The 19,085-nt window shown below is 38.7% G+C and overlaps 1 protein-coding gene and 1 pseudogene across 1 annotated transcript in view; one reads left to right on the top strand and one right to left on the bottom strand.

The window, feature by feature from the left end:
• The window catches only part of LOC145487508 (28S rRNA (cytosine-C(5))-methyltransferase-like), a 54,005-nt gene that overhangs the window by 25,509 nt on the left and 9,411 nt on the right, over window positions 1-19,085 (top strand). Inside the window, exons 10-19 of the mRNA XM_081466323.1 lie at window positions 1,582-1,667; window positions 3,405-3,498; window positions 5,266-5,371; window positions 6,061-6,150; window positions 12,734-12,821; window positions 13,538-13,678; window positions 16,209-16,298; window positions 16,654-16,703; window positions 17,157-17,246; window positions 18,023-18,145. Coding sequence (XP_081322449.1) covers window positions 1,582-1,667; window positions 3,405-3,498; window positions 5,266-5,371; window positions 6,061-6,150; window positions 12,734-12,821; window positions 13,538-13,678; window positions 16,209-16,298; window positions 16,654-16,703; window positions 17,157-17,246; window positions 18,023-18,145 — 958 coding nt within the window. The remainder of the gene's footprint in view (window positions 1-1,581; window positions 1,668-3,404; window positions 3,499-5,265; window positions 5,372-6,060; window positions 6,151-12,733; window positions 12,822-13,537; window positions 13,679-16,208; window positions 16,299-16,653; window positions 16,704-17,156; window positions 17,247-18,022; window positions 18,146-19,085) is intronic.
• Window positions 6,945-11,115, bottom strand: LOC145487528 (uncharacterized; annotated as a pseudogene).

The following is a 19,085-nucleotide window of genomic DNA, read 5'->3' as shown; positions in this document are numbered from 1 at the left end:
TTAAAGTTCATGTCTGTGACATTTTTTTAATTATCAAAGCATTTTCACTAGTTTCAGAGTTGTTTCTGTGAATACCTTTACCAGCTACTCAGAGTAGCTGGCAGTTGTTGCAGTAGTCACATAGTCGCAGTTGTCACATAGCAGTTGTCACTTGTGAAAAGCTATTTGCTGAAGCAACTTTTAGAAATGTGCCACAGTGTTAATAGTTCATTGCACATGTAGACCAACACAGAAGTTTTCAAACGGAAAATAGTTATTAGGCAGTTTTTTTTTTACATTATAATGCAAGAACTCTATAATGGCTATGTATTTTCAGTCATGTGTTTTAAACCTGTTTGCTTCTATTGCTCTACGATTTACCTTATGACTCCATATGCACCATAAACTGTACATATGTATGTTTGTCAGGTCTTCATTTGTAATGCAGGTAAAGACGGTTGTGACTTAATCATTAGGCCATACATGCAATGTACACCGTAGATGAGAGCTGGTTTAAACAAGAGCATCAGGTTTCTTAGCTGACAATAAAAATGTAGCTGGAGCAACATAATTAAACTGAATAGAATGTAGGTATCCATGATAACTACTCTGAATTTGGCAGAAAAGTTGTGAAGCGTTAAAGTACATGTACAAAAATGAGCAGAGCACTTGACATTCCTGTGAAACATGATTGTCATACCCTTGTAGAATTTTACTGAAATCTCTTATGCAGTGAATGAGATACAAAAGGGTCACAGTTGGAAGCAGCCTTGTGCAACATTCGTTGAAAACGTGAATACCCTGTCTTACAATGTAAAACATGTTTTGGCATAATTATTCCTACTATCATTTCTTCAGTTACAATTAATTTTTAAAATATGCAAAATCTATGAAAGCTGGATATTATGATAAATCTCCTATGATCAAAGAAGCAGAATAAAGTCAAAATAAGTGAAACATGCACTTTCATTGACAGTATTCATGTTAACTTAGTAATAGATGACAAAATGCTTCTACATTTTGAGCTTGAGCCCTTCGGCAAAACGCTTGTGCTTGAAACATCAGTTGTGGAATGTCTTGGTATAAGACAACAACAATAACAACAACAACAACCATTTATTTGTACTCACAATTTATAAAATAATTACAATAAACATTAAATTAGTATAGAGTACTACCTGCCCAAAATAACCATAAGGGCTAAAAAGAATGGGCAGACATTAAGTTACATAGATTATCTATACAGTTGTCAGTCGGTAACACACTTACACACACAGACCAATAAAGTTTCCTTATTTGTTGCCAAGCATCAGTACTTACATCCTCATCCATACTGGTGTCTACATTCTGAAGTTGAAGTCTGAGACTGAAGACTGTAGACTTAGCTCTGAAGTCCCTCCTCAGCTTTTGCAGCTGAGGGATTTGCTTTTGTTTCACAAGTAACAAACGATGTTGGAAATATTCAACATCTTTCACATGTAAGTGGAATGGTGGCAACTTCCTTCCATGTTATTAACAGTCTACTAAGTGATGAAGCCATTAATGACCTTCATCAAGCTTCTTACATAAATGATCTAATCACAAGTATATTTCTTCCACCAGGGCTTTAGCAGAACAAGAACTAAAAATTAACATTGCTGAAACTGAAGTGTTTGTGCTTCCAAGTGGGCAGCAAATTCAGAAAGAAGGTATTATTATCCATATCTACATGTATTAACAGTTAGAAAACAATAGATACATAAATAAGGCATAATGGGCGATTCCAGAAAATATCCATACCCTACCACGTGCGGCGTGGACATTTTACACCCCCTTCCCTTGCCTTGGAAATTCCAAAATGCTCTACCCCCCATGCCCTCCAAATTCCAAAATCATTAACCCCTCCTCCCCTCTGGAATTTCTGATTTTTTTCAGACCTTTTGGAATTCCTGTTTGGCTGCCTAAAATTTTGACCAGACAGGAAACTTGCGCTTTTTACCCCCTCCAAGAAAATTCTACTCACAATTTTTGGTCAAGCAACAACAACAACAACAACAACAACAATCTTTATTTCGTGCCCAGAAAAATTTTACAAAAAAATAAATACATGCAATGTGAAGCAAACAAGCAACTCAAGTTAATGTTCAATAAAGTACACTGTAGCTTTCCCTTCTAAGTGTTATCTATCAGTTGCTTACCACCAAATAAAACAGTACTTTTTGTTTTCAGTTCATTAGCTTCGTATTTTCAGGAGAGTACATGTACATCATATTGATACTGGTGGAAGACAAAAGTAAAGTTTACAATGTGCTGGCGTCACCTGCCATATTAAAAATTGCGTTCATTGAGTAACTGCTGACCACCAGTAATGCAGCCTACAAATGTGTCAGGCATTCCATTTGGAAACGAGAGACTGGTGCGAGTTTTTCTCACGCAATAAGATCGTCAATTGACAATTTTAGATTGGAAAGAAACAGACTTGTTTTATATTTTATTAATCTATCGGCTAATTCATCAACTTTAAGGCCTCTTCGATGTGGAGCTGGCTGCTCAACCCATCTGCTCAATTTTCCGTGTGATCGCTAACACCTGCCTGATCGATCTTTATCCTGCTTCCGCGGTCGGTTTGTGCTTGATGATTTACAAACTGGAAAAGTTATCAGATCAGCAATTTGAAGCAAAGCTTTTGCCGTCTTCCCCCTCTGGAAATTCAGAGCTGAAGCCCCCCCCTCCTCATGCATTTGGAATTCCAAACTGCGTTACCCCCCCATGCCTTCAGAATGTCATTCCAAGAAACCTCCCTTCTTCCTCAGAATTCCAAGATGCTGCCTTTGGTATGGTATGGATATTTTCTGCAATCAGCCGATCAGTTTTATGAATTACCACAGAGAGACAAATCACCAGCATGCTGCAAAAATAGAAAAAAGAAAAAAAAAACCTGTATAACTATAGAGCCATGAGAACTTTTTACCAGGTCCTCAAAATTTTAGCAATCATGTCTGGTCATCCACAATTTTCATCTGGTATGTACAGGAGAATTAATTAGTATGTTGCTCTTTTCAAAATCTACAACTTGGCTAAAGAAGCGTAATAAGACGAGTTAACAGTTGTTTAATATGCATGCTTTGGTCACATTTTGAGTCACGCTATTTTATAAAAAAGATTTCACTGATTTCTTTGACTTGCAGCAGGGTAAATGAAAAATGGTCCAATTTTAAGAAAAGGCAATTATTTGATGTGAATTACAGAAAATTTGTAATAAACAAAGAAATAATACACTTTCAATGCTGGCTTTGGGAATGGGGACATATAGGCTCAGTGAAATGATGTTTATGGTTTATTGAAAAAATTGCTATTGATTAATCCTAAGCATGTGGCTTGGACTTGTCATTTCCATTCTTTTGCTCAGTTTATTGTTTTATTCATAACAATTTCTTTTTTCCCAGCAAATGAGCACACAGATTTAACTTTGATTAATCAGAGAATCAGAGACAACATTCAGGCCCTCAACAACTTTAGTACTGCACGTGAAGCTGGCAGGTAACCAGAATATGTGTTTGATGATTAAGGATGTTTGTGCAAAAATCTCCTATTAATTATGTGGATTTTTGTCAAACTTACCTGTGTACTGTGGTCAGATGAGAGTTCCTTGTTTCAGAAATGCAAGAAAAAGTGGGGCCACTATCTTTGTTCCAGATACAAAGCATGTGGAAAATATGCTGATTCTGAAACTGAAGTTGGTGTAAGAACTATGCACTTGATGCATGATGTGGCCTGTAAATTGTGTGCACAGTAAGGATGCACATAAACAATTAGCATGAATGTGGGGGCATAGGATCAACAACTACACAGTGAAGTTGCAATATACCTTATCACTTTTCAATTTTGCAACTGGTAACATGTGAGCATACTTTCTTAGTGCTTCCAATTTTTGGCATAATATTAACCCATTGACTCCTGTGCCGGCCCCAACTGGCCGTGACGAGCCTAGGCCTTTCTTCCATTTCTGATGTCATCACCTTTGACCAAAATTGGCATCATCCATGCTCAACTTCTGCAGGAGGAAAAGATCTTTCCAATGATACCCAGGTCAGAATGATCGGCCCAATGGAGCCTGAGATATGCACAAAAATGATAAAAAAGTTGAGTGAAAAACTCTGAGCAAAATTCCCTGCCACTACACTACTCCTTGGCCAAAATCGACCGTCTCGATGATGCTTTCTCAAACTGGAAGCAAGCCCAGTAGAAGGTCAATCACTGCTGCAAAAAGAAAAGAAAAGGAGAAAAAAGAAAGGCAAAAAAAAAAAAATTGAAACGCCTAAAATTTTGATTTCTGTGCATGCCCGAGCAAAAATGTCGTAAAACGCAATGCTAGTGGAAATAAAGGCATGCTGTCATGTTGCAAATGCCTTTTTGAGTAGATTGGAGCTAATTTGGCCCCATATCCAGCCTGAAACTCTCCAAAATGTCCAAAAAATGCATTTTGGCAAAAAGCTCCAGGAGTCAATGTTTTAAGTTTGTTACCTTCCATTTAGAATTGGTCTTTAATCCTTTTCTGAACTTGTTTGATTCTGACAAGAACTATTGTAGTCTTGATGATGACAGCTGAAGTACACTCTCGTATCATTCAACAAGTTGTATCATTTTCAGCAACACTTTTACTACAGATCTTACACCTTAGTGCTTTTGTGCCATAGTGCCTTAGTGGTTTAACAGATGGTGGCCCCCTAAACCACCCAATAGTATACTCTGCACTATAATATCTGCGTTAACTTAATTTTGCAATTTGGGATGTTATTGAGGTAGTTCTGTGACAAAATGCTTGAACAAAATGGTGCAAATTGAATTCTGTTCATGAAGAAACAAGCTTTTTAACTGTTTGAGACATTCATTTGTTTATTTACCTACTGTACACGTTCCGTAATCTTGAACTCCTCATGTAATTTATAGCTTTAGTTGACTAGTTTTAAAAACAGATTGTATAACCTCATTTGGAATGCCATTCTATTTGAAAATTTTGTTTGTTTCTTTCAATTGCCTTCCTCTATTTGCACATTGGAGCTAAATCTTTGGAGTACCTTAAACTGCCACTTATAAGCCCTCCAGCTAATAAGCCCCTCTGGCTATAGGCCATTCTACCTGTAAACAAAATATCACTTGGGATTGTAAACCCCCTTGATATAACCCCCCTCTTGTTTAAAATGAAATGAATTCGATTTATTATGATGTTTTAAAGCTTAACATTATTAAAAACCAGTGTATGAAAAACATATTGATTTGTTGCTTTTTTGTTGGTCAATGTTGCAGATCACGACAGGAGTACCTGGATTTGCTTTTAAATGACCTTTGTAAATATTACAGTTATGGCAAATTCCTTATGGAGAAATTTATGGATCTTTTCCCATTGAATGAGGTATGGTTTAACTGATTCACTAAATATATAGTCTAGGTAATATGAGAAACCACAATCATGCAAAGAAGTGCAGCAGCAGCAGCAGCGCAGTAGTTTGATTATAAGAATTCAATTCTAGCCTCATATTTGTTGAAATGCCTTGCCATGTGGAACACCCAGTGTCACACACCACTGCAAAATGGGTTATTTATGCTATGGTACATTTGTACTGTATAATGGAACCCTGTTAATATGGACACTGACAGGCTATGAAAATTTGGCTGTATTAACAGGGTAGGGTCATATTTTATGTCTGGTCTAGTTTAAGGTGATGTCTTGACGGATACACATTTGTATCATAATCGTCATTTTAAACAACTTAATAGGCACCTGGAATGCAGATACGATTTTAAAAAATTAAAGCTCCAATCAGTGCATATAACATTAACCATGGAACGATGTCATTGACATGACATGTTACAGACACTTTGAACAAAAAAGAGTATTTCCTAATCATTGTTTCTCAATATTTGTTAATACGAATTTGGTTCCATTTGGCATGAAAATATGCTTGCACATTTGTCCTTGGACATTATCTGTTCCTCAAAGCTCATTGTCTGTTCGCTGTTTGTCTGTTCCACTGTGCTATGATTGTAGACACCAGTAATGATAAGAGGTTATTATTTGTAATCCTAGTGTTTTTTTTTAAGTTGCTTGAATTCCTGGAAGCAAACGAAGTTCAAAGGCCAGTAACTATTAGAACAAATACATTTAAGACGAGAAGAAGAGATCTTGCTCAGGTCAGTCACATTTAGCTCGTTTTACGGCTTTTAGTTATATCCCTAAAAGGTTGAATATACACCTTACTGAAGAAACGTCAACAAAGAGTTATAAACCATACAAGATATGATTCAGTGGTTTTCTGGGAAACTTGAGAACTAATACTAATTTGGAATCTTACACACCACGTAAAGCAGATTGTGAGGTCATGCTTAAACTCTGAAGACTAACATTTACAGGCTCTATGGCTGCATTACTACCGTGGTTATGATGTTGAAGAAAATGCAGGTTTGCTTGTAATGTCTGAGTAAAATGAGAATTATACTAGGGCCGCGAAGCGGCCTGAAGTTATAATTCAAATTATATGAACAGATGAAGTGAGAAATATGAGACAACAAATGGTAGGAATTTCCCGGTTAGTGCTTCAAACCACTTTTTAACGCCAACCGAAGGGTGACCCCCCCCCTAAAGAAACAATAAAAGGGGCCTGGGTATACCTGCAAGGCCCTGGGACCCAGATCTCGTGGTCCCATGATGCTTTGGTGGCTTTTTGACGCCGTGGAATAGACAGGCAAAAGAGAGACGCCATAGAAGAGAGGGAAGAAGGGTGGGAAGCTCATATATGTCTCACTTCATCTGTTCATATAATTTGAATTATAACTTCAGGCTGCTTTGCGGCCCTATTATAATTCTCATTCTCTTTCACAGACTCCGTTCGAAATATATGAGACAACAAATGGTCATTTTTAACGCTGCTACTAAAAGCAATAAAACAGCCGTGGTTCCACATAACATAACGTTTAGATTGTATATATATTATATATATAAATCAAAACTCAACGGGAGAATAGCTGAGTTTACAAGTACATCTCCTTTGAGGATAAGACCCCAGTAGCAAAGTCTGAAGTAAACAAGGGTTTATAGTAAAATGTTCTGAAAATTGAAGTAGAAGACCAGTTGGCCATTGACATGATAGTCGACAGCGGGACAAATGCATTGGCAGCTGCTGTCGTAGATGCACCACGCACAGAGTGAGCTTTAAAAATTTGACTGACTATTCCTGTTGCACTCATAAAGGTTCGTAGCTAACGCCCCAATGTTGTAGAAGTGACCGGTTTGTGGGGGCGTTTAAATGAAATAAACAACTCATTGGGTCGAATGTTCCTGGACGATTTTTGATATTGTCTAAAACAATCTACGGGACAGAGCTTCTTGCTTTGGTCAAAGTGGGCAAAAAAAAAAAAAACGCTTCCGCTGGTTTATCTGCGCTGCCAGTTTTTCTAGGGATGGTGAGTTTGAAAGACACCCCTTCTGGAAGGACGCTGCAATGTCTGAGAACCATGGAAGCCAAGGCGTAAAACCGTTCTGGACAGGAACAGGGTGACTAACTCCACTGACATAGCTTTAACTGATAGGGTGCTGTTTTTCCCCAAAGAAATCATGTATTTAAATTATAACATCAACGTTCCAGGTATGGGAATACCTGGGCTTTGGAGGACGTTTATTGAGAGCTCCTTTAAGGAACCTAGTAACGTAAGGATGCTGACCCGCTGAAAAAAACGTCTATCTCTGGATGAGTTGACGAAATAGCAGAACGAAGGGCGTTAAGTGATCGGTATGCTAAGCCTTCGTTAAAGAGTTCTGTTAAGAAAATTACAATGTCACTTGTAGATGACAAAAGAGGATCAATTTGCCGTCCAGTGATATGACGTGGTGGAGGTACGAGTAGCTGCGAGGAGTAGATAGGCAACGTTTGATGGAATGCCCTCAGCTTGGAAACGTTGGTAGAGATGTGAAACACGGCCAAGTGAAGGCGACGATACATTGGATGAACTCAATTCAGGTCGGTCGCGTCCGTTAAGAGGGCTGGACCGTTCGGTAGCAACACTGGCTGAGATATTAGTCTCAGTAGAACCGGCCACCAGGGCTGGGCTTGCCAAACTGGAGCAACGAGAATTAGATCCGTTTGGTCAGTTGTTACCTTCTTCAGGATTTTGGATATCAGATTGAACAGGGGGGAGGCATAGCCCCATAGAGGAGCCCAGTTTGTCGTAAAGGTGTCTGTGTGGATGGCTCCCAGGTTGGGTCTCCAACTGATTTAATCTGCAAGTTGGTTAGTTAGATGACTCGCAAGCAGATCTGTCTGACAATTCAGCAGAATAGGCTGAATAATTATTGGGACCAACTTCCACTCGCTCATGTCCTTGAATTTTCTGGACTCCTTGTCCGCTGAGACGTTGTCTCTTCCTGGGATGTGAAAAGCTATCACAAGGATGTCTCTTTCCTGACACCAATCCCACATCTCTAAGGCCACAGTCATAAGCTGTGGGATCCTGTACCTGCTTTGTCGTTGATGTAAGCGGTGGCGGTCGTGTTGTCTAGGTGGAGAGATACAGTTACGTGGGAATTACCTTTGAGAAAGGTTCTTCAGTAAAGCCAAAAAAGGACGCCTTTAGCTCTAGATAATTGATATTTGGAGAGACTCTTTTTGTGACCATCTGCCATTGGTCTGAAGGGATTGATGAACTGCACCCCAACCATTCTTGGATGCGTCAGTTGTGATCATATCCGGCGAAGGAAGGTGCACGGGACTGCCGTTTGCATTGAGGGTGTGTTTCAACCGCCATGCAAGTTCTACTCTGGCACTCGATGACAGGGCAATCAAAGTGTCGTAAGACTCCTGGTTCATTTGAAGGTCCTTTCTCAGATCTGACTTCAAGTGACGAAAGTGTAGTGGAGCTCGCCAAATGGCTGGTTTCGAGGACACTAACAGGCCTATTAAACTTGCTAGGTTTTGCAATTTGATACTTTGAGAAACGAGCAGACTGCGACAACAGTGTAGAATTTTGGCCTTTTCTGCCGGGAGTGATATCATCATGCACATTGGGTCAATTTGGAAACCCAGGAAGGTTATCCCTTGTGTTGGAATCAGTAATGATTTCTTGAGGTTTATTTTAAAACCTAGGGACTGAAAGAGAGTCCCTACCAGCTGAGTATTTTTCACAGCTTCCTCCATTGTTTTAGCCAAAAGAAGAAAGTCGTCCAGGTAAATAAGGACTGGAGTGGCCTTCCTCCTCAGGAATGCGGCAACAGGTTTTAGAACTTTCGTGAAAATTCTGCGGGCTGAACACAGGTCGAATGGAAGAGCTTTGAACTGGTGACATGTTCCCTACCAAAAGAAGTGAAGGAACTTCGGGAATACTCATGAACAGGCACAGAAAAATAAGCATCTTTTAAAAATATGTCATAAAATCTCTGGTAAAAGCAACGTTATTAAGCAACTGAGGTTTTCCATGTGGAAATGCTCGTTTACAATGGACTTGTTCAAAGAACGTAGGTCTATCAACAGACGCAAAGATCCTCCCTTTTTGAATACAAGAAACAGGGAGCTTTAAAAAACCGTGTCTGGCATGAGGGGTCTTATGTAGGGCCCCTTTTTGCAATAACTCATTCACTTCCTGTGGTATTAGTGCCTCCTGACCCGATGTTTGGATAAATTCTGGAGACTTTTGAAAAGGAGTTTTGAGGAAACTTATCTTGTAACCTGAAACAAATGAGAGAATCTGTGGGTCCGATGTATGGGTTCTCCAAGACACTGCACTCTGCGAGTCTGGCTGACGTCCCTTCTGGGGAGGGGGACGAAAAAGCCCGTTTTTGTGAACGAGGCCCTTGGTAAGTTGACTGAGATTTAGAAGGGTTTGAATACCCAGTGGATTGATACTTGTTAAACGTATCTCCTCGATGTCTGCTTTGAGACTGGGAACTATTACTACGTCTAGAGAAGGATTTCCCTGTAGTCTGTGCTAAATTTTTCGTGAGACCCCTTGACAACTTAGCCTGTTTTAAGGCCTAGGAAGGGAAATCATCCCCAAATAGCCATGATTTTGCATTAGGCAGAGGTGGTTCCGCAAGGTTTGTCCTTGAACGGTTTATGGCTGCGAGGACTCTCTGTCGTCTCAGGATAGACAGCTGAGCATTGGCTGAACCTAAAAGGCAAAGAGCTTGTTCAAAAGCTTCTTTAATTTCTTCATAAGATGGAGCTGAATCATTTTAAATATAATCATGAAGGCCACAAGGTGGGCCTGTGGCAATTAAGAAAGCACACTGAACATGAAACATTTCCGTATCCCTTTCTTATACAAACTTTTTCATTTTAAATTGTTGATCGAGTTTTGGAGCAGAGAGTGCATCCACTTCAGGAGTTTCTCAGTCATCCAAAATAACAAGAGATTGCTGGTAAGATAAAAGATATTTTCTCCGAAAATTTGTATCCGGAAACTTGGAGAAAGAAGCTGATGGTTTCCAGGAGGTAGACTTGGCAACTGGGTCGAACAGCCCATGATCATCACTAGATTTCGTTGAGTTTTCAGCTTCGTCAGATGTCTTACTAGACTCTGTTGGTGCCTTAGTAGGCGCTACGGGTGCCTGAATAGGCTCTACGCGTGCCCCAACGGGCGACGTAGCAGTCTTAAAAGACGCTTCGGTCGCCAAACATTCGCTAATCTCCAAGCCTGACGTTCCATCAGCCATAATCGACAAAGCATCATCATCAGTATCTGTAATAGTTTCTGGCTGATTTGCTCGCGACTCAAACAAGTCTATTCAGTTGAAAAGACGTTCAATCGACTGAAGAATCTTCTGAAGGGAATCGTTTTCGTCCTTGCGCCATTTCGGCGGGAACCCTTCAAGATGTACGTCAGGCGACGAAACAGAGTTTTGGTGGGAAGATGGCGACCGAGAGCGAGACCTTTTACGCGACTCGTGTCTTCTATGGGACATGTTCAGCGATTTTAAATATCTTGAAAAGCGACAAATATCACCTAAAAGAAACCTACTGTGTAAAAACACAGAGGTAGAGCCTAAAAAAGGTTAGAATTTGTAAAAAAGCAGGGCAAAAGCAAAACACTTACCGAATGGTTTGAAGCACTAGGAAAAAAGCCACCGAAGCATCATGGCACCACGAGATCTGGGTCCCAGGGCCTTGCGGATATACCCAGGCCCCTTTTATTGTTTCTTTAGGGGGGGGGGGGGGGGGGCCTTCTGTTGGCAACCGGGAATTTCCTACCATTTGTTGTCTCATATATTTCAAAGGGAGTCTGTGAAAATATAATACGTAAGCACGTCAAATGATGGCTATGACAACCAGAGTTGCTTTTCACTAAATGAACAGTCAGTTGCAGGCTGGGTCTGTTCTTTATGGTTTGTCTTTAGTAGCTGTTGTATACTCGAGCATATCTCAATGCTTTTAGCATTCAAATTTTCTTTGGTTTTCTAACTTAGCTACCTTAAGGAAGGTTTTGGCAGTTTCCATGGTTCTCTAAATCACCACTTCAGGCAGCTGACCTGTGATTATGCAACGAGGAAACAATCTTGAACATTAATGATCATGCAAATGCTTTCTCAGTCTTCCCATAATTCTATAAAGTCCTATTGCTTCTGTTTTCTACGTTTCTTCAGACGATGTATTTTCAATCAGGTGTATAAACCAGGCTGCAATACATTAGGTTGTCCTTTTCAGTAACTTGTTACAAGAGGGTATTTCAACAGGTACTTTGGGAGGGTAGAACCCTACGGAACACATACAGCTGTAGTTGTTACTGTGTTTTTTAATAACACACAAACTCTGTTTAATCAACGTTTTTGTGTTTCACTGCCATCAATCATAGCAGCCCTCTCATTAACAGAAGTTTACTTCAGTGGGTTGAAAAAACCACTTCTGTGGGTTGTGATTGGTAGATTTCCAACCATTTTGTTTGTTTCTTTTCTTTAACGTTCTTTGGTTGTTATCGTAATTGCTTGACACCAGCAAAAACAGGGTCTTTAGTTAGGATTTAACCTTTAGTTTAATATTTAGGATGTAAACTTCAGAGTTTGCATTTTATTGAATGATGCAGTCATTTTGATGTGTACATGACCATTCAGTTTTTTTTTTCGAGAAAATTGCGCAGATTATGCCAGCCAGTAGCACAGATCATGGTAAAATAAGTGGATCTAATTTGACAGTAGTGAATGTTATAAATGAATGACGGGGGAATTAATTCAGTTTAAAGTAAGGCCAGAGTGGTGAAGACTTGTCTTTTAAGCACTGAGAACTGAACTGATTCAGGATAGTTAATTATTTAACAGGATGTGCCATTTTTTTGGCTTTGGAGATGCCAAAAACTGAACTGAAAAAGCTTGTGTAGGTTCATGTAATTATAGTTGTGCAAACATGATGACCCATGACCCTTTACATAGTTACCTAAAACTCATTGCATGTATATTTTTCTGCAATGTTCCAGTACTTATCCAAATTAGCTTTACATCGTTCTAAAAATGCTGAATGCTAAGTTCCTTCATTTTCAAAGCTCCTCAGTCATAAGACGTTTTTGGCGTTTCCTTTCGGCAGGGGTTTCAATAATGTTTTCAGCAGGAAGGTAACTGGTTTTCACAGGCGGATGAAACATTTTGAACTGAACTTCTTTATATAAGAGAAACGTTCCCCTAGATGGTTAAACCAGGTGGCTGGCCCTTAATGAAACCCCTGCTTTCAGTTTCTGGTATGTGAAGTATAAGTAAATGTACCCAACGTACAGATTGTTTTCCTTTTCAATATTGTTGCAGGCCCTTATTAACCGTGGAGTAAATTTAGATCCTATTGGTAAATGGTCAAAAGTTGGACTGGTTGTCTATGACTCATCCGTTCCAATTGGTAAGTAATGAGAGTACAATACTAACCAGAAGTGGGATTTGTCGTGGACAGTGCACTGTATGTTGTGTTGAGCAGTCCAGGGTAGTATGCAAACTTCGATGCAGAGGAGTGTTTTGCTTGGATGATTAGGTTGTGTTTGTTGGCATCTCCAACACACTAAAACGTGCCTGTCTGTAAATATCAAACACATATTGCAACAGTGGAAAGTACGCTATGCCACGTCAGTAACGTTATTGGGGGAGTGAGCAACGGAGGGAAAAAGTGCTTGATCATGATAGTACTACCATGCACTCACTTGTTACAACTCTTAAATCAACAAAATAAAACTGTTATTTACTTAAGTGTGTTCATCCTTTTGAAGTCTGGTAAAATTTATCAAATTGGTCAGGCAGGTTGGGTCATCAGATGCATTGGAGGGGGTACAAGTCATTAAAATATACAAACAGAAACAGTATCAGTAGCCCTAACTGATGGGATACATGTATCTTTTGTGTTATTACGGCATACGCAACCAAGAAGTGTCAGCTCTCTGTTTTATCTGTTTGACGAGGAACATACTGGGCCATCGATGCTTAATTTAAAGGATTTACTCAAAGGTGCCAAGTTATTAGCATGAACAAATTTGCATATTAAGTATATGTATGCACGTAACCTACTTACCTATTTACCTACGTAACTTATATAATAACTGACGTGGATACTTATTTACTCACCAGGAGCCACCCCAGAATACCTTGCAGGGCACTACATGTTGCAAGGGGCTTCTTCCATGCTCCCGGTCATGGCTTTGGCTCCACAGGAAAATGAGCGTATTTTGGACATGTGTGCAGCCCCAGGTGGAAAAACAACATACATAGGTAAAATAATTCTAAATGACCATATCACAGATAATTACTGCTAGCCGTTGGTGTCACTCATTAACATAAGCCATTCACGAGTGAAATGCATGTATATTGCAATAGTCAAATAATAATATTTCCAGCATAACTGATTGATGAATTTGTGAATCAAACAGTGCTTTTTGAAAAATACTTTGAGAGCATTAAGAAGACTATACAGATCAACTGAAGTGCTCTCATAAATTTTGTGCTGCATCGACTTTGTCATGTTCATGTTCTTCTGATTGCAGTATTCCAAAGGAGTGTGCTAGACAGATTCCTTATGTACATGCTGTTTGTTTGTTCTTTTTTTACCTCCACGAGATTGTTTCATTCATTCCATGGTTTAACCATTGTTCACATATGTCATCCCCACCATCAAGTAGCCTTCATTTTTTTTCAGGCTTACGAAAGTAATCGTTTAAATTGCTTGCAAATTTTACCCTTTGTTCAGTTCAACTATAATTTACCTATGTATCTTTCACATATCCAGTAATGAGTATGTTATATGAGACTTAAATTATTTGAAAAATTTAAAAGTTAAGCTCACTTACGTTTTACGGATATCATGTTAGTTTGATTAAGACAAAAACCATAGTGTACACTTGGTTTGTCAAGAACATTTTACACACTCTTAGGATTTACAATACAAGACAGGACATGTCACTTTATATTCAGTTTTGCTGTCGATTGTTTCTTGGTCATGTTGAGACTATAATCGAATGTTAAAACTGAACAAACACATGAAAAACTGGCTGGAGAAAATATTTTTGACCACCCCTTTCATAAGTGTTCAATGTAAAATTTCAAAAGAAAATAAGAAATAGAAAACTGTTAAGGAAGAAGAATGCAAAAAAGTGTCATTTTATGAAAAATTCAGAAGGTGACACTTTTTTTTGTTTTACATATTTCCACGTTATCAGTTTTATTTGTAATTTCTTTTGAACTTTTATATCCATTTTAAGAGTCACACATCTACCGGGAGAACAATTTATTTCTTATTGTTCATTCTAAACATTTATACGTGTATAATATGAACATGTTGTTTGAAATATTATGAATTCTTGTTCAAATGTTGTTTTGTATGGTTTCTTAAAAACCAACTGCTGCATACGATTGTTTGTTTGTTCAATTTTCGAGTTGGCTTAAAGAGCCTTCAATTATTTATGTCATTCTGGAGGTTTCTGACCAAATGTTCTCACTATTGTATCAATCTGAACTGTCAACTGCCTCTACTTAACGTACTTAATGTGTTAAATTTATATGAAAATTTGTTGATGGCCCCTAACATTCACCAGGTAGTGTTATCCATATAAACAAATAACACAGCATTAAATTCACATATGCATAACAGTCTTTCTATGCCTAATAATGGAAACGTTTATTAGTGAAAACATTTGGGATAAGGCATAGAGTGAACTTAAGAAAAGCAAGGGGAAATGGTCAAACTTGTTGAACCTTCAGATTAGACTCGGGAGAAGGATGAGATTTGCATGAGCAAGGGACATCAAGGATCCTTTTCATGGGATATTTATGAGGCGATTGCTTTAATAGCATGCGTTTATCTGCTGTGGCAAGTGGCTATAATGTGGTTGAACAAAAGAACTTACTTGTGATATCTTTGATATTTCCTCCAGAGAGGAATATAATGTTGCTGTGTAGGCACTGACAAACAAGTGTTTGTAGATACATGTATACACATACAGCTGAAGAAAACATCAGTGCCAGAATAAACGACTAGTGAAATTAGGTCTTAAGCCAAAAGGCTTGAAAACCTGACTGGCAAGAAATTTACTTTACTTGGAATGGTTTCTCTTTTTAATATAACACTGGTGGCGGCCATAGATTTCGCACGTGAGCACGAAGCAGTGAGGGCAATAAAGTTAAAGGGTTTTTTCGTGGAGTTGCATGAGTGCATGCTCTCCCCATTTTAAATTAGCCAGTCAAACCCGTATTAAGCGGCCACCCTCGGGAAAAAGGGGGTTCGTCCGGAATTAGCACCAAACTTAGTTAAAATGTCAATTTAGTCAATTACAAACAAGCCTGGGGGCTTGTGACTACTTCATCAGGTTATCTATCGACCAAAGTGTGGCCGTGGCCGCTTTATAGAGGTGGTCGGTTTACAGGGGTTTTATCTACAGTATTTTACTGACAATAATTTCGGGACTTTGATATCTGGCTGCTTAGTAGGTGGCTGCTTAATAGGGTTTGGACTGAAGCATGCAACAGTTAGACCAGGCTGCTACAAGCAAAAAATCCAAAAAAGCTTTGTTAAAAAGAAAATTTAAACGTGATGTCTTGGGAGTTAGGCGTAAAAGCAATTATCCCACTTCTTGAGCTTATTTGAACTTGGGAGTGAAGTCTTGAAGAAGAAATATGCTCAGATCTTACTGAGAGCATTATGTAAATAAATAAAGGAGAATATATGTGAAGATAATGTTTTTGTTTGTGTAAAGCACATTGAGAATGCTTTCTTGATTAAAAGATTTGAATGATACATTCCTTGCAGCTTCACTCCTAAAGAACACTGGACTTGTGGTTGCAAACGATGCTAAAAAGGACAGAACAAAAGCCTTGGTAGCTAATATTCACAGATTAGGTGGGTTTTGTGTCAGTGTATTAATAATTTACATTGGTACAATATGTAATGCCTTTGTCTACTTCACTTGTACGGCCATGGAGATGGAGGGAGTGAAAATTCGCAGAGATTTTAAATGCATAACAAGTTACATTGGCTGATTATGCTGTGCGGTTGGGGGTTAACTTGCATAAATTCCATACGTTGTGTGAGATTTTATCACACAAAAAGCTCCACACTTGCACAACATGTCCAACATGTCTGATGTACCAGTCAATCATGTGTGGCATTTATTGCCACTTGTTGTTAACTAGTTTTCTTACCATTTTTTGTGCGAACAAATTTATCATATCTTATCATTTATTTCTTTCTGCAGGAATAAGTAACACTCTGGTGTGTAATTATGATGGCAGAGCATTTCCAAAGGTGCAATTTTTAATTGTAGATTTGTAAAATATTTAGTGGATTTTGTTATTATAATTTCGGAGGGCCACGTGTTTGTTAGTTTTTATTTGCTATTGAGTGCCACCCTCGTTAAATAAAGTCTCTACTACCACTAAAACTTCTGTTAAACTTCTTTTGAATGCGTTTGCCATCTGGGCAGGTGTCGTTTAGTATGCACTGACCTAAATTAGATGTTACACATGCCATTCTTCGAATAAACCAAAACCTGAGGAGAATTTATCTCCAGTATTGAACTTACTACAAATGTTATGCATTTAAGTCAACGATCTTTCGGCACTTTGTTTTGGTATGTTGTATTATTTGTAGTCTGTAAGTTTGTAGCCTTCCCCCCGCTCCACCACCGCCCCCAACCCACCCCATGAATTTATTTGTTGTCCATTCCTTATGGTTAAAAATCTGACATTTTGATGGCAGGTGATGGCAGGGTTTGATCGTGTTCTTCTTGATGCTCCGTGCAGTGGAACAGGAGTTATATCAAAGGACCAGTCGGTCAAAATCAACAAGGTATTAGAGACTGTAATGTGACATGCTCATGGCCCTGGTTTTGTTTGGCTGCCTGCTTGTCTTTCTGGTTTTGTAACGGGTCAATTGGCAGGTTATTGGGTGATTAATACGTCAGTCATAGAGCATATCATACATTGAATTAAAGTGCCCATGAACAACTCAACAGAAAAAGAACCTTCTGTTTGCCTAACTGAGTCATTTCTTTTAAACAATGGGACAAGCATTATTGTCAAACAGTGGTGTTGTGTCACCAATCAAGGGCCCACAAACTTCCTCCATTTGATCCCTTGCAGCTTCTTAGGAAAGGGTAAAAGAATTCGCAACTTATTGGAGTTTAAAATGGAATAATCCTTCAGAATACTTGACCATCCAACAAGAGGCCAGGCCATTTAGGTCTTACTCGCGACGACTACCTTTTTGCATTGTTTAGGACTTGTCCATTGTTGTCAAATTTTGTTTGTTTATGAGGATAATTGTTCACCTGCCATTAAGTCTAAATTCAATAACTTCTGTAATAATATACAAGTAGCAATTTCTGCTCTCTGATTGGCTAAGAACACATCAATTTATCCAAACGTGTGCATAAAGCATAAAGCATCATAAACCTAAAATGCATGGATTAATTTTACTTTTTGACAGATCAGAGGTTTGCCAATTTCTTATTACTGAAATGTCTGATATGTTGACGTGTTATTGTATCTCGAACAGCCATTTTTTTGTACGAAGGGAGAAAACGTAGTTGCAGTGAGTTAAGACAGCATTTTGTCTTTTTACAGACAGAAAAGGATATTCAGCGATGCTCCCATATTCAAAAAGAACTCCTTTTGTCTGCTATTGATGCTGCAGATGCCAGATCATCCACTGGTGGATACATTGTATATTCCACCTGCTCTGTTTTGGTATGTATTCCCAGCATTTGTGTACCTTAGTAACAGACATCCTTAATTACCGCATTTCTTATTCTCCACTGACAAAGGTCTTTGATCACCTTGGAAAACCTTTGTATAGGTATAATGGATTTTCATTGAAATTATGGAAGGTAGAAGGAGATGTTTACTACTTTAAAGGGACACAGTCAGCTGATGCACATGCGCATTACATACCATTTCATAGCTAATTTGCATATTACAGAGATGCGATCGATACTGTTTTCAACCAAATGTGATATAATAATATTATAGGATGTGCAAAAGCACACTCAAAAACAAGTTTTTTAGTAAAACAATTGAAAATCAAGCAAAACACTGCGAAGATTTAAGGGATTTCTAGATTTACTCAACGTGTATCTTTGATTTTAGGTTGAGGTGATCTCTGTTCAAAGTGAGAAAACTAGTGTCCAGGTCAGCGTGGTCCCAAAGCTGACTGTGTCCATTTAAAAATTAACGATAAATTGGCCTGCTCTCTGCCAATCACAATAAAGAAATTTTCTCAGTCGTATAGTAAAACATATTAAAAACTCCAACAAAGGTCATTTCACAGTATGGATCGCATCTCTGTGATATGCAAATTAGCTATGAAATGGTATCTGATGCGCATGTGCACCAGCTGACTGTGTCTCTTTAAGCAGTATATTAGAAAAAATGCCTTCACGTGGTCAGTCAGTCAGTCTGTCAGTTAGTCTTTGAGACGGACGCATCTTTCAAGTTCTGACTGGTGTATGGCTGGTTCGATCAGTCAGTCAATCAGTCGGTCGGTCAGTCGGTCAATCAATCGGTCAGTTGATTGGTCAGTCAGTTGGTCAGCTGTTTGGTCGGTGGTTTGGTTGGTTGGTCAGTGGGTCAGTGGGTCGGTCAGTCAGGCGTTTGTGTGGTTGGTCAATACTAATCAATATAATCAACT

This window comes from Orbicella franksi, chromosome 5 (assembly GCF_964199315.1).
Source record: "Orbicella franksi chromosome 5, jaOrbFran1.1, whole genome shotgun sequence".
Lineage (NCBI taxonomy): Eukaryota > Metazoa > Cnidaria > Anthozoa > Scleractinia > Merulinidae > Orbicella > Orbicella franksi.
This window is presented reverse-complemented; position numbering and strand designations above follow the sequence as displayed.